Source organism: Pristiophorus japonicus, chromosome 21 (genome assembly GCF_044704955.1).
Source record: "Pristiophorus japonicus isolate sPriJap1 chromosome 21, sPriJap1.hap1, whole genome shotgun sequence".
Taxonomy (NCBI): domain Eukaryota; kingdom Metazoa; phylum Chordata; class Chondrichthyes; family Pristiophoridae; genus Pristiophorus; species Pristiophorus japonicus.
Genome location: NC_091997.1, coordinates 84,710,470 through 84,726,693, shown reverse-complemented (window position 1 = coordinate 84,726,693; position 16,224 = coordinate 84,710,470). Strand labels below are relative to the sequence as shown.

Sequence of the window (16,224 nt, the reverse complement as noted above, 5' to 3'; positions counted from 1 at the left end):
CCTGATTAACTCCTCTTGCAGCTACCGGTTTGGGTATGGGGTGCTACCAGGGCGATGCGCACGGCGATGACATAATGATCTTCAAGAAAAGGAGATCGGGGCGCAACCCCATACCGCCAAATATAGCAAGAGTCGATCTTCTCACTGCATCTGATCAGTAAGTGCTTAGCGCTGCGTTATCGTCCCCCCAGAGGCGCTAACGGGAGGCACTAAGGAGAATAATATCTAGGCCTAGATGTTTTGCCCTTAGCGGTTGACCTTTCCTCTTTATTGGAGTTACTAATCAAACTTGGTCACCTCTTCTATTTGTAAAAGTGTGTTGTCTTAATGAACTTAAATTATCCTTCAGATCAGAATGCATTGTATTTAAAAAAAATTTTTTAACTTGTTCTGCTAAACTTAAATATTTTAAACCTTTTTATAGATATTAATGAGTGTGAGTTGAGTGACAACCTTTGTAAAAATGGTCGCTGTGTTAACATGATTGGACGATACCAATGTGCCTGTAATACCGGCTACCAAGCAACACCTGACAGGCAAGGTTGTGTTGGTAAGTACTCTTTTAAGTCTCCTAGACTACAAGAATGTACTTTTCAGAGGGTTTAGTCCATTGAAGCATCAGTATGCAGCACCAATCACCCTTACTTCCCACTGAATTAAAGAGCACATTACTGTAGAGTCTTAGCAGAGGATAGGCACCCCTTCCACCTATCAGGAGAAAATAAAATGTTCTCTTAATGTTCGCTTAAGGATAGCCTTCATGCACAGATCCTGGCAGCTGGCCAACATTAGTGCTATGTTTTTAACTTCAGGATTGTATGGGTTGGGGACTGGGAGATTCAGCAAAGGAAGAAAACACAGCAACGTGCATTTATATAGCACCATTAATATAGCAAAATGACCCAAGACACTTAACAAGAGCTTTTATCAATTAAAAATGTATTTTGACACCGAGCCACAGAAGGAGATATTGGGACAGATGACCAAAAGCTTGGTCAAAGAGGTAGGTTTTAAGGAGCATCTTAAATGAGGAGAGATAGAGAAGCGGAGAGGTTTTAAGGAGGGAGCTTATGGTCAAGGCAGCTAAAAGCAGGGCAGTTCCACCCAGCTGGACAATAGAGGAGAGGTGTTGGAGGAGGAGGAGGAGGATGGCATGGTCAACTGTGTCGAAGGCTGCAGATGGGTTGAGAAGGATGAGGAGGGATAGTTTATCATGGTCACAGTCACATAGAATGTCATTTGTGACTTTGATAAGGGCCGTTTCGTACTATGACGGGGAAAAGAAACGAACATAAAAAAGCAGTCATCAGAAGTTTATAATGTGATATTTTATTTCTAAGGGGTTTCTATTTTAGGTAATAAAGCATCAACACGATTGCAACTATAGCTCCCCATGAAGCAACTGGGGCACCTGAGCAGTGCTCCAGGCACACAGCATCTGTCGGAATGGGTGCTGAAAGACAGGCCTTGTTAAAAAGTTTACACATTTTCCTTACCTGGTCCCACCCCATGACCTCCTCTGCTAGAAAAATAACATGTATGCTCAACAGGCAGCCAGTAGTAGCCCTTCACTAGCTGCCAGGAACTAAAATTTGAGCCGTGTGCTGAGAGTGCCAGAAAAACACATTCAAATGAGCTGACCTTGCATTATCGGATGGGAGAAGTTATTTTGTGTGCAAGTGCACACAGCACCAGAGATTCCATGTAGCATCCTGGATCACATCAGTAAGCAGTGAGTGAGGAGATACTACTCATTAGGTGTATTGAGATCATCTATATTGCTGAGTTATTAAAGCAATAGTATACATTTAATAATAGCTATCTGAAAATCTATCTGGCAGCGCTACTCCACAATTAGTAGATAGATTACACTCGTAGTGGGATTTGATGGAGATTTTCAACTAATTTTCAATTCAGTCATGTAACAACCACAGTTTCAAGGCTTCCAGCTTCACAATATGATGAGCAAGGTCACACTTAGGGATGTATTTTCACCTGGGTGATGAAAATCAGGATGAACGTTTTCTGCCTCACACTCCTACTTAAATATTCCTTTTGCTTGGATCGCAGCTGGCCACTCTTTTCCTGCCTACTGCAAGCAAATGCCAGTTGGGAAAGGGAAGAGAGCAGAGCCCAGATTCCCAGACCATTTTCCTCCTATCTGCCTCTGTTTGCACCATCCCCAAAACCACCAGGTGAACCAAATCAGTAAGCATTGGGGTAGCAGCTAGAATAACTCCACATGCGGCAAATGAAGGAATAGGATCTAGTAGACGCCAGCTCTCCCTCTGACCGTCTCAGCCAAGGCCATCAGTAAATGAACTCATCCAGTCTTGTGGCCTCTACAATGATCCATTCCAACTCTTCACGGACTGTAGTGGCAGTCACAATGTACCACAGCCTTGATTTTCCCAGGACTGCTGGTAGACTCCCGCTTTCTGGCAGTAATCCTGTCTGGAGCCCACTACGAACCTAATAAACCCTGGTGTGGAAAGTGAGGATATGATTACATGGGTGGTGTGGTTCGTGAAAGTCCCACCCTGTAGGAGCAAATTCAGGAAAATCCAGCGCATAGACACACAAAAAAGGCCATGTAAAAGGCAAACATTACAACCATCAAATTAATCTTTTTGTTTTTGTTTCTTTTCCTAGGGAACAGGGTGGAGAACATTAAACTTAGCATGTATTCTAAAACACATACCAATCTCATACTCAAAACCTAATTGACTATATAAAAATATTTCAAACTATTGTACAAGTTACTTCACTGCCCTGGAATACTAGTTATGGCTTTAAAATTTTATTTTTGTTGCTTTATTTGTCAAAAAATAGAAACAAAGGAATGGGTGCACCATCTTGTAATAATTAAAGCTGGCACGAATAGTACCTGGTGGCCTTTGGTGTTAAACATACTGTTTTTGGATTGCAAATCCACTGCTTTAAAACCAGTGGTGCTATCAGATCTCACTCTACAAGATTTAACTAATTTAATTTCACTCTCCCCTACATGACACTATATGGTTATGTCACCAATTCAGAATTGAAAGTTTAATTATTACCAGTCCCAGACTGTAAAACTCAGTACACCAGTTGCTTTCTGTTGCAGACATTGATGAATGCACAATAGTGAATGGAGGATGTGAGACTTACTGCACAAATTCTGAAGGAAGTTATGAATGCAGCTGTAGGAGTGGCTATGCGTTGCTCCCAGACCAGCGATCTTGCACAGGTAAGGCATAAGTATTCAGATGTCATTAAGGTATAAATACAGACTGTTGATTAGTTTTAGGCGTAATTTGTTTTTCAAAATATATTGATCTATTGGAAATATTCACTAATTCACATTGAAATATTATTAAAGGATATTATAATTTTTTTTAGTATGCTTTTTAACTGGAATGAAAAATGTTTAGATTGGAGATTATCTTGCTAATATCCAGATATTCAGTTGTGGTCCATAAAGTCAAATAATTTTATTAAGAGGTGTAAATTGACTGGAATCAATTTAAAAGGGAAATGTATTCTACTGAACTAGAACATAATGCTGTTGTTATCTCAGTCATTCTTTGCTACCATATTTTATCCTTTAAAACTGTTGATTAGAAGCAGGCATTTTGTTTTGTTTATATCCCTCAATGTGGCCAAAGAATTCTCATTCTTCGAAGCTCAGCTTTATAATGTTGTATCAGGGACATTTCATGCAAAATATCTCGGATATAATATGTAACTATAACATATAACTATAACAGGTTAACAAGAGTTCACTAAGATAAGTATATATGGATACCTCCCTTTTTTATTTTACTGCTAATTTTCTCTCCTCCCCTCATGAAGATGTTGACTACTTAGTGGGATTTGTGTCAACGACCACTCTCTGATACCTTACCCAACCTTCATGTGAGTATCACAGGGGCATCAAAGCCAAACCCAAGCCTATCCTTACCTGATGTCTGCACATGCAATTCCAGCAGGAGCCATTGGATAGCCATCAGGAGATGGAACCCTGGCCAATATTCAGTTTCCTAATTCATGGATGCTGAACCCTATTGTAATACCCTTACCATCACCCCAACTCATGTCGCCTTTTGTTCTTCTGCCAATCACCTTAAATGTGTGACCTCTGGTTCTCGACCCTTCCGCCAATGGGAACAGTTTTTCACTATCTACTCTGTCTAGACTCCTCATGATTTTGAACACCGCTATCAAATTTCTTCTCAACCTTCTCTGCTCTAAGGAGAACAACCCCAGCTTCTTCCATCTATCCATATAACTGAAGTCCCTCATCCCTGGAACCATTCTTGTAAATCTTTTCTACATCCTCTCTTAGGCCTTCACATTCTTCCTAAAGTGCGGTGCCCAGAATTGGACACAATGCTCTAGTTGAGGCAGAACTAGTGTTTTATAAAGGTTCATCATAACTTCCTTGCTTTTGTTCTCTATGCCTCTATTTATGAAGCCCAGGACCCCGTATGCTTTTTTACTGCTTTCTCAACCTGCCCTGCCACCTTCAACAATTTTAGCACATATACCCACAGGTCTCAGTGTTCATGTATCCCTTCAGTTTATATTGCCTCTCCTCGTTCTTCCTACTAAAATGTATCACTTTGCACTTTTCTGCATTCAATTTCATCTGCTACTTGTCTGCCCATTCCACCAGTCTGTATATATCCTCTTGAAGTTTATCACTATCCTTCTCACGGTTCATTATGCATCCAAGTATCACAGAATATTTTTGAAATTTTCTGCAAAACTTGCTGTCAGTAACTCAGTAAAAATGTTTCCTTATACTTCAATTCACGTCGCATGTTAAGACATTGAAACACCACGAATTATTTTTGAAACACAGCGACTGTTCTGTTAAGTATCTACAGTTACAGCTGCTGAATCCTGGCAACTTTGAAGCCTAGACAACTCATTTAAATTTACACTTGTATTTCTTTTTCATTAGCTTTCCCTGTTTCAATTTTGTGCATCTGTAGTTTTGGAAATGGCTGTTATTGTTGTCTCATTCCTGGATATATACTAAATCAGAACATAAAGATCTAATAGTATCTGCAACTTAGCCTACTATATATGCAAATCAGTAAAAACATGAGTTTAATTTTCATATCCGAATCTCGTGGATCCATGTTATGCAACTCCACAGAGATTTTTAAAAATTGGGCACCTCTACCTTAAAGGATAATGTAATAGTGTGAGGGAGGAGAGAAAAATGTAGCATCATTATTAAGTGCACATTCGTGCTGGACAGGTACTGAACTACTTCAAGATTGTCACCTCTGGTCAACTTCAGATACTGATCGTGAGATTTCATTGGAGCTGTTCGTGATTAGTCTTGTCATTGACTTCAGAATATTAACTACCCATTGTATGTAAACTTGAAATGGAGGACCTTTGTTTACTCTTAGGAAAGATATGATAAATTATTTTTGATATTACCTAACTAGAGAGAGCAAACTGAAATAACGTGCCGCCCCCCCCCCCCCCATTGCATCCTCCATCAATAAGAAATGTTAAAAGTTGAACTGATATTTCCTGTATTAGGTTGTTTGCATATAATTGATGTATTCTAGGTGCACAGTGCACAATATTTAACAGTTTAAAAACATGTTTTCATGGTACAGGTCTTAATAAGGTTGAAGTTCAAATTAGTATAGCATTGTCAATAACTGAGATAATTAATGTTTATGATTAACGAGTATTAATTCTCTGGTCAACAATTAATTAGTAGGAATGTTAACACTGAATAATGTATCCCTGGGAATGATTAGAAGGCAGGAAGTTCATCAAGGGATTCAAATCACATAAGCAAATATGACAGCAAAGATAAACCCTGAGGTGAAATGCTTGCCTTGAAATTATTTCCAGATGATCATTTTTTTTAATACTATGTATGATAATGAATGAAGCACAGTGAATAACACTGTTAGCATGCTTTAAAAACGAATACTTTGTGTACATTGTAATGTAGATTGAAACTTAAGGATTAGATAAACAAATCTTTTTCTTCCAGATATCGATGAATGTGAAGATAATCCTGACATTTGTGATGGAGGGCAATGTGCCAATGTACCTGGAGAATATCGCTGTCTATGCTATGATGGATTTATGGCATCTGAGGATATGAAGACTTGTCTAGGTTAGACTTGATTGTAGTTTTCTTGCTAATATTCCAGTAACTATTGTCTATGTTTTAGGCTGACTTCTTGAGCATGTATTGAAAGTAATGTCATGAATTGAATAGTATTCAGAAGAAAATCACTCGAGGGCTATATAGAACAGTTAATGATTGCACAATGTGCTGAAACTGTGTGAATGTTGTAACTTATTTTTAATTTTGACCTGCAGATGTCAATGAATGTGAACTTAATCCAAACATATGTCTCAGTGGCACCTGTGAGAACACTAAAGGATCATTCATTTGTCACTGTGAACTGGGGTACTCTGTGAAGAAAGGAACAACTGGTTGTACAGGTAAATAAATCTTCCACTCGTTTTTACATGCAGAGCACTCTTTCTCCATTTGAATTTGGGATTTAAATGCATAATTGTTGCAGAAAACATCCCCAAGTATGATTGGTAAAAATTCTAACAAAAAGTCAAGTGTATAGTTTTTTAAAAACATCATGCAAATAAATTGGTCTCCATTCTCTGGAATCCGTCTCAAGTGACAACTACAAGCAAAGTAATTTAGCAAAGCTCACACAACACCACAATGTTACTGTATACTATGCCTTGTACACTGTATACCATGTTTTGTAATCAAAGAACAATTGTAATAAAAAAAGAAAGATAAAAATGTATATCAATGTTGTTGCTGCTGTTTCCTCAGGTATAGTAAAATTAAATCTGGGCTTTTATAACAAATATTTCATGGCACAATGAAGAGAAAAGAGAAAGAGCATCTTTCAGGTTATGTTGCAGTTTGTGTATCCGATAAAATACATCAGAGCTTGCTCTCGATTTAATAAAAGGTCAGAACATGCTAGCAACCTGTACACTTTTATGGCTGGTCTCTCTCATAAAATTCTTTACCAGTGAAGTTACATAATAATTCATAAGAAAGAAGTTTGTTTTAACTTTGATCATTGAAATTTTAATTTTATGTGGAGGCAAACTCATTTTCATAAAATTGTTATTAATTTCTGCTTACCTTGTGTTAATCTGATGGGTTTTTAAATAGCTCTTAAGTGAATTCAGCTATTACAAGGTCAGTAATGATTCAGAAATCTGTCAAGAATTGATAGAATATGAATGAAACTCAATCAACAAGAAATCCAAAAACACATTTTTCTAGAGCAGTTATAAGGCAGTTAGAACGTGTTAAGCATCACTGCTCTCAGGAGGTGTCAAAGTGCTTTCTGTTGATTCACTCCTGATGTGGCTGAATAATGTTTGAAATTTTCATTGGTGTACTTAGGGCTGAATGGTTTCCATGCGAGTTAAACACTCAGCTGACCAAAAATAAAATCATCAGGCTTGCAAGTTTACAAGTCAATCTATTGAGAAAGCTACACATTTAGATTCTCTATTTGCCCAAAACAGAGTCCAGGGCTGATCGATGCCACTGGCCTGTTGTTCACACCTATTGTGGAGGTTATAATAACTATGGTACAGCAAAGATGATCAAGAAACTTACTAGAATTTTATTTTCAATTTTAATTTGTGCAGACAGTCTAGGTGGCCACCTTGCGTGATATGGCAGCTATTTTAAAAGTGTGATCTTCAATTGGATACAGAGTTTAAATGGAAAATTCATCTTTCATTTTTAACTCTTAAGGGGGCGAAATTGCCCCTCGCCCCAAATGGGGCGGTAACCTTCTGGGGCCAGAACTTTTGTCGTCTGGCCCAGAAGTCCTACCCCCGACGTGGAATTGGGCCTACCACCCCAAAAGGAAGCGGAGTGCTATCTCCGACGCTCCGCTTCCTGTAGGGACAGTCCCGGGCCGGTACTGCAGCGCTGAGTCCAACATTATGCAGATGCAGCACTAACACGCTACAACGCCCCTCCCCTTCATTTAAATGGGAGGGCCGCTGCGCACTCTGCAGGCCCTTTGGTGGCTGCCATTGAGTCGACCGGCCAGCAGCCATGCACTCAAGATGGAATGCCGGGCTGCACGATGTGGCCCGGACTATTTCTAGGGTCGCTATGGTCGAACCGACCCAAGAGTCGACCGACAAACAATGGTGGCTGCCCAGGGTGCTGCAAGCCTCCCATTTAAACAGCACCCTGAGAGCACCAGCCTCGCGGCCCTTGGAGCAATTTCCCCTTTGGGGCGTTAAGGGGTCGGGGCGGTGAATGGTCGCCGCGCACGGCGATTACGTCATCTGGGTCATCGCCTCCCAACCCTCCCGGGCAATTTCCCAGGAAACGGTAACGCCCCCCCTCCCCCGGGCGAAAACTGCCTTGCGGCCCCCGGAGGCGATAATGCGGCTAAAAAAAGGGGCAATTTTGGCCCCTAAAGCTTCTATTCGGTATATTCCAAGGATATATATAAAAACACAGTTTCTAAGATTTGCAAAGATATAAAAAATATTCATGTTAGGCAGTGCACTTATAAACTTAGCTGCCAAGTAGCATTCCACATTCATTTCTCAACATTAATGAAAAATGTAACTGCCATCATTGAGTAAATATGTAACTACAGGCAATTACTGATCTCTAGTTGCAAATATATATATAAATGAATGCCACCAACTGCTCTTGCCACAATATGTACTATTTGGCATGACTTATTTCATGAAAGAATTTAGCAGCTTTTTTAAGATTTCTGCAATTCTGGCACTTAGCCCCACCCCTGCCCCAACCCCAACAACCACCACCATAATTTGTAACTTGCTCCTGAACAATTTGATACTGCTGATAAAAAAAAAAGTTTGCATTTTCTCTACAGACCTACCCTGATTGTATGTTCCCATATGGCCTTGAAAGGCCACAAACTTTGGGCAATTTTTAGCCAACTAAAATAAGTTTGACTGCACATAATCAGCACTGTTAACATGTGGCTCCTACATTCTAGATGGATATTATATATTTTATTTTAACATGAAGTCAGAAGTGCCCGACTGAGGTAAGGAACTGTCTCCTTTGAGTAAGGATTTAAACGGTAAATCCGCAATCCTTTTCTCCCAGCAAAACGCTGTACTCCGAGCATGAGTCAGAGAATCGGGACTACAGTGTTGTAGCTCTCTGATCTGTGCTTCATTTGAGCAAGGCTCCCTTCTGGGAGCATGCAAATTTGGAATTACCCTGTTAATGGGATTGCAAAGCTTTTCTTTCATTATGTAAAACCTATGAAGATAGAATTCGATGCAATGAAAATAGTTTTCAAAGAACAGATATAAATATGTAAATATTTTTATGTAAGGACAGCAAGACCAAAATGATAGGTTAAATAATAAACATTGACAGCCCTGAACAATAGAAAATATAGTATACATCAGTGTCAATAGAAAACAATTTCAGATATATGAATTTTGTTAAAATTGATCATTTTAATTATCACCATGAAGTCTTCCTAATCCCAATGTTTAAAATTAAAAAATAAATTGTACTTGACATTTGGAGTTTTCTGCTTCTGCACTTGCCAGTCCACAATTTCTTACCATTCATGTTAATGAAAGGCAAAATCACGGGCCTGTGCGTATAGAAGTGGAAAACCTTTGAATTCTGTGTCCACCTACCGATTGCATTTTTTTTTTAAAAGGCAAATCAAGAAATGAAGAGACTTGTATTCATGACTTCAGGAGGTCCCAATGTGTTTCACAGCAAAGGAAGTACTTTTTAAATGTAGTAACATTTAATGTAGGAGAATCAGTCAGACTTGCAGAGTGCAAGAAATTTCCAGTGTGTCTACCTGTTACTCTGTCTAGCACATAGGCTCTTTTGTTGCTTGGATCCATTTGTCAATTAGCTCAGTGTACACCAGTGAAAAATTTAATTGCTTTAATTAAGCATTAACAAATAGAAAATGGGGCAGTGGGCTTCTATGATGGTTTAATGAGAATATGCATGCTGCAATGCTGATGAACCATTCAGACTAGGATGGTCACATGCTTGATCCTGGGTCTGTGCCAAGTTAAGTGAACTCTAGCAGAGGTGGGCTCAGTGCCCCAAGGTTCCAGCTCCTTTTCACTATCCAGCAGCTCCTATCTGAAAATATGCTTGTGCGGGGATTGGGTTGAACCACATTCAGGCTTGGCCATGCTATTGCACAGTCAAGTCCAACAACAACAATATTGATGGAGTAAATAAGGAGAAAATGTTTCCGCTGGCAGGAGGGTCAGTAATGAGAGGACATAGATTGGCAAAAGAACCATGGAGGAGGTGAGCAGAATGTTTTTTGCACAGCGAATTGTTGTGATCTGGAATGCCTTGTCTGAAAAAGTGGTGGAAGCAGATTCTATAGTAACTTCCAAAGGGAATCTGATATAAAAATTGCTGGGCTAAGGAGAAAGAGCAAGAGACTGGGACTAATTGGATAGCTCTTTCAAAGAACCAGCTTAGGCACAATGGAATGAATGGCCTCCTTTCCTGTGATTCCCATTGTAAGTGTAGGTATATAAAAGTGGGGTGAGAACACGATCGGCTCATATGATAACCCGCCTCGACAACGACTCTCGGCTCAGACATGAATAATGACCACTTGAGTGAGATAGCAGAAGGTGGCCTGTGCACAAGGAGCTGAACCCCAGCATGGATTCAATGCCTTCAGGAAGAGAAAGGAGAATGGATTGACAGGAAAATAATTTAAAAGTGCTCTAAGGCATAAGAAATAAAATGCAAATGAATAAAAAAGAAAGAAAAATTGCTAAAGAGATAGGGGGGAAATTTCTGCAGATTTCTATAGACCCTATTAAAAATAGTAACTTTGAAGTTTGCCTTTTCTGGAATTTACTTTTTGTTGTGTAATCTATCTTTTGTAGAATGCTTGCAATCATGTATCTTCTAGCTAGGGGGCAGCCTGATCTGAGTTGGGGACTAGTCTTCAGCTGCCAGAAATTGTCCTCTGAAACAGGAGGAATAGTTCTAGAGGGGCAAATTGAGTTGTGCCCCTTACCCCCTCTGTTGAGAAAAAAAGGCCTTATTCCTCATTATTCCTGGCAGCCCAGCTGAGAACTGGCAAAACACAAGTAAGACAAATGGGTTTGGGATAAAAACAGAAAATGCTGATAACACTCAACAGGTCAGGCATGATTCTGTGGCGAGAGAAACAGTTAAGGTTTCTGGTCGATGACATTTCATTAGATCCTTCGGTCGGGGACCCCAGCTTATGATTACCTGCTGGAGAACAGGAACATAATCACTGAGCTTGCTGTGCTCTTCTGCGGTTATTTATTTATTGACACCTGCTACTCAGTATTTTTTGCCATACTGTGTTGATCTTTATAGACCAACCCTATACTCCCAACAAGGAGCTACACCCAAAGGGAACGTTAGTTGGAGGTCGGGCAAACACTTTAAATTCTCTGATTCACATTCACCAAGTACAGCGTCTCACTGGGAGCACAGGATCAGTGAATTTATATGAGAATATTCTTTCCAATAACTTGAGCTGCACTAATGGGCGCACTCAAATTCACATTTCAGAATTGTACATGCAATTTATCTCAATCTGGGTATATCTTCATTTAAGTAGTAAATAAAATATGAATTCAAAGAATTTTTGGGTGCCTATAGGTTATTCAAGTCCCAGATAATTTATTCGAGAAAAGGAAATGTGGACATGCTTTCTTTCAAAACTTCTTTCTTGTGCTACATTTTTGTTGCATGCTGTGTTTATTTAGTTGTAAGTATGGCACAATAATGAACTTGAATGACTCATTAGATAAGCATTGCATGCAGGAACTTCATGCCTGCACTTTATTTCTGGTTTAGGAAGTTTTTGGCATTCAGTATTGGCATCAAGCTTTTGATTTTGTGCTGTTTTGTTTTCGTAAACAAATAAAAGAAAAATATAACATACATGTTTCCATACATTATTCTATTAAACACAGATCATGGTTTATGTTCCTAGTATCTTAAAGAAAGAATTCAATATTTTCTTGATGATTTAAGAAATTGTCCTATTTGTATTTGCTCATTTTTTTTCCATTCTAAGCTGAGTAAATATGACCTCACTCAATTTCTGTTGGCCGCTCTCAGCTTCAGGCCAAAGTTGGCTCTCTTGATCTCATAGGAGATCTATAGCAGACATCAGTTTCCTATGAAGAGTGATAGTATCATCACAACACTCTTCTCTATCATGTTCGTTATTTTTAATTGCTGCATGTAACTGTTTTGCATAAAATAGAAATGAATAAGCTTAACAATCTGTGGTGAATTAACCAGTATATCATATAGAAATCTTACAGTGGAAGAAGCAATAGATCATGTGTAATGGTATTTTACCATTCCTCCTGTGTTAAACCATCAAAACATAAGCAAAACTTGGCTTACCACACACACCAAACATTTAACTTTGTTTAACAAGGCACATATCAAATTTCAACACCTATAATTTTGCATTGTTAAGCTTATTCATTTCGATTTTATGCAAAACAGTTACATGCATCAATTAAAAATAATGAACATGATAGAGTAGAGTGTTGTGATGCAACAGAGTGGGAAAGTATATTGAAGCACTGATGTGCACCGCAAGAATGCTGTGCCAGAAAACATAGACCTAGTTGTTTCTTTACAGAGGGTGAGGTAATCTCTAAGGGAAAATCATCCCAAGGTGATCTTGTGCCTCCTAGAAACTAGTTTACAGCATTGGAAAGGCCCAGTAGTATGCTTCCCACATAGTATAGATTGTACATGTCCCAGAGTAAGCAAGGCAAAAATGTAGAGGGGGTTTACAAAAAATCAAAAACTGACTTGCATCGAATCCCTGCATGTTGCCAATAGGGATTGTATGAAATAATTCAATGGTTTTTGACAGCAGAGTAGTTCTGTATGGCAGCACATAAAATGGTAAACCATATCTTTCCTTTGCCTGAAGGAGACTGGGGGTGAAATCCAACTAGGGCGGGGACGCAAAATGGCCAATATTGCAACTGTTGCAATTATGCGACCCGCCAATATTTAGTTCATTGAAGTCGGGGAGTGTAACAGGCGGCAGATGCAATACCACCCACTTTGCGTCGCTGCCCAAGTCAAATTTCAAACTCGTTACTTTGTGTATGGACACAATACATAAAACTTCTGAAATGGAGCACAGGCATTGTTACTTATTATATAGTTCACCATAAAGCTGTGGAACATTTGTAAAATTTTCTTTGCATTACTGAAAATTGACACGGGATATGAAGAAGAATATATATTGATAACAAATGATTTAGGTCTCTGGCAAAGGGCTGCAGTATTTGGGAGAAGCTTCAATAATTACAGTTTGATGCTGTATAATGGAGTAATGTTTTTGTTAAGATGGACAATTTTATATTTGGAAAATAATAAGAACTAACAGCATGGAGGGGGTACCCTCGAACCAGCATTCTTTTAGATATACCACTCTAAGTAACTCCAAACCCAATCTGTCAAGGTTGAGGTAGAGGTCTTCGTAACCTTCCACTTTCCTGTTCAGTAGCAGCATAGGCTACACTCTATTCTACATTGATTGCATGAAATTACATACAGTATAGTCAACAATGTGCCATACTAATATAATTATAGTGAAGAAGCTAGAATGACTAACTTGCTGAGACTTTGTGTCACCGTTAATGCAATGTTGGAGTTACTAGTAATATGGATCACCTCCAATTACATGTTGAAAGCATTATCAAACTAACAGAGGGACATTAGCAGATGATGTCATGGGCAGGATACTGAAGAAAAAAGTATCATGGGCCAAAAATTAAGTTTATGTATGGAGTGCCCAAGAATAGGAAACAATACTCCTTTCAGATGGTAAAAAAAATACAGAGCATGGAGCCAGGGACTGAATTGTATTTATATATGTTTTTTAAAGACTAGCCATTGAAGGCTGTAGATATAGCACTGTGTTCCATCTATACCTCCAATAGGGGGGTGGTAATAGTTTATTGATTTGGTGCAACAAAAGATATTAGCCCAGCCTGGGATGCAGGGTAATTTGTTGTGTAATTTGCTTGCCCTGGAAGTAGACCTCTAACTGTCATGGATGGATTAAAATCAGAAAGTGTGATGTTCTACAATTGTTCAAAAGCCACAAGAGCAAATGGAAGAAGAGAGGAGCAGATATGCACCAGCTGAAGTTGAACCATTTTAAGTGAGAGCATCAGTGTCTAATGTATGTGGTTGTTAGCAAGATAGCCCTCGCATATTAGATCTGATTACAACATTTGGGCATAATGAGAAGTCTACTTAGCCCTGGAATGCTGATGATTTGCTTTGCTAATTTTTTTTCAGGCTATGCTTGGAACTACTAATCTAACTATTTATTTCCATTTTGACATGTTCAGGTAGTTGAGATGCCAAAGTATTGAGCTGTTATAATTTCTTAGCATTGTGGCTTTGAATATGTAGGTGTATTTATACTGCAGTTGTCTCACTTTTAAGTGGAATTCTTCTGCCTAGGAGAGAACATTGCATTCCTGCAGGCATGTGCAGAGCTTGCCTCTTTCCATTTAAATGATCAGAAGGAGGGGTAGGTACATGCTTTTATAGGGTCTTCCCTTAGATGTTCTTTCAGGTACAGTAGTGCTAGTCACTCTCATAGGATCTAAGTGTCTTGCGTTTAGACGTGTGCCCATTCTTCCAAATATCTAATTATTCAATAGCATAATCCAAGGTTGTAACAATAGTATCCCCATGCGATTTGAACTGGATATTCATGTCCTCTGCATGTGTGTTTCTTTAATCCCTTCGAAGGTGCACCGTGACAACACCTGAAAAGATGAGACTGGGTAGAAATAATTGAGCTGCATTATTTCATAGTGAGTGAATATATAGAGTAACAATTAAGATCAGACAAACTTAATTCAATCAGTGAAACTTGTCTTCTCATAATACAAAATAATGAACATACCATGCTTTATCACTATGGTAGATCTTGCTTGACTTAGGCAAGATAACTCCTAGCTACTATCCTCCATTCTAACCTTCGCACAGCCATTTCTGGGCCTGACTGCCTTTATGACCTTGGATGGACTTGACTGATTACCTCTATCTCCTTTTTTTAACACCCTTTGCTCACAACTGGAGGGAACGGGGACTTCCCAACATATTGGGTGGGATTTGTTTATTGATTTCTGAGACAAGTTAAAGAATTGAAAGAAAGAAAAGGCCTCCATTTAAATAGCGCCCATCACATCCTCAGGGTGTCCCAAAGCACTTCACAGCCAATGAAGTACTGCTAATAATAAAAGATAAAAGTTCATGGGGTTGGGGGCAATATATTAGCATGGATAGAGGATTGGCTAACTAACAGAAAACAGAGAGTTGGGATAAATGGGTCATTTTCTGGTTTGCAAACAGTAATTATTGGGGTGCCACAGGGATCGGTGCTGGGGTCTCAACAATTTACAATTTATATTAATGACTTGGATGAAGGGACTGAGTGTAATGTAGCCAAGTTTGCTGATGATACCAAGATGGGTGGGAAAGCAAATTGTGAGTTCGACACACAAAATCTGCAAAGGGATATAGACAGGCGAAATGAGTGGACAAAAAATTGGAGGATGGGGTATAATGTGGGAAAATGTGAGGTTATCCACTTTGGCAGAAAAAATAGAAAAGCAAATTATTATTTAAATGGAGAAAAATTGCAAAGTGCTGCAGTACAGAGGGACATGGGGTCCTTGTGTATGAAACACACAGTAAGTAATCAGGAAGGCAAATGGAATGTTGGCCTTTATTGCAAGGAGGATGGGGTATAAAAGCAGAGAAGTCCTGCTACAACTGTACAGGGTATTGGTGAGGCCACACTTGAAGTACTGCATACAGTTTTGCTCTCCGTATTTAAGGAAGGATATACTTTCATTGGAGGCAGTTCAGAGAAGGTTCACTAGGTTGATTCTGGAGATGAGGGGGTTGACTTATGAGGAAAGGTTGAGTAGGTTGGGCCTGTACTCATTGGAGTTCAGAAGGATGAGAGGTGATCTTATCGAAACATAAAAGATAATGAGAGGTCTCGACAAGGTGGATGCAGAGAGGATATTTCCACTCATCGGGAAACTAAAACTAGGGGGCATAGTAAGGGGCCGCCCATTTAAAACTGAGATGAAGAGGAATTTCTTCTCTGAGGTTTGTAAATCTGTGTAATT

The 16,224-nt window shown here is 39.1% G+C and overlaps 1 protein-coding gene across 3 annotated transcripts in view; it reads left to right on the top strand.

The window, feature by feature from the left end:
* LOC139234157 (fibrillin-1-like) overlaps positions 1–16,224 on the top strand; it is a 602,997-nt gene that overhangs the window by 441,436 nt on the left and 145,337 nt on the right. For all 3 annotated transcript variants that reach the window (XM_070865155.1, XM_070865154.1, XM_070865156.1), the window contains 4 exons: positions 425–550; positions 3,107–3,229; positions 6,014–6,139; positions 6,349–6,474. In XM_070865155.1, coding sequence (XP_070721256.1) covers positions 425–550; positions 3,107–3,229; positions 6,014–6,139; positions 6,349–6,474 — 501 coding nt within the window. The remainder of the gene's footprint in view (positions 1–424; positions 551–3,106; positions 3,230–6,013; positions 6,140–6,348; positions 6,475–16,224) is intronic.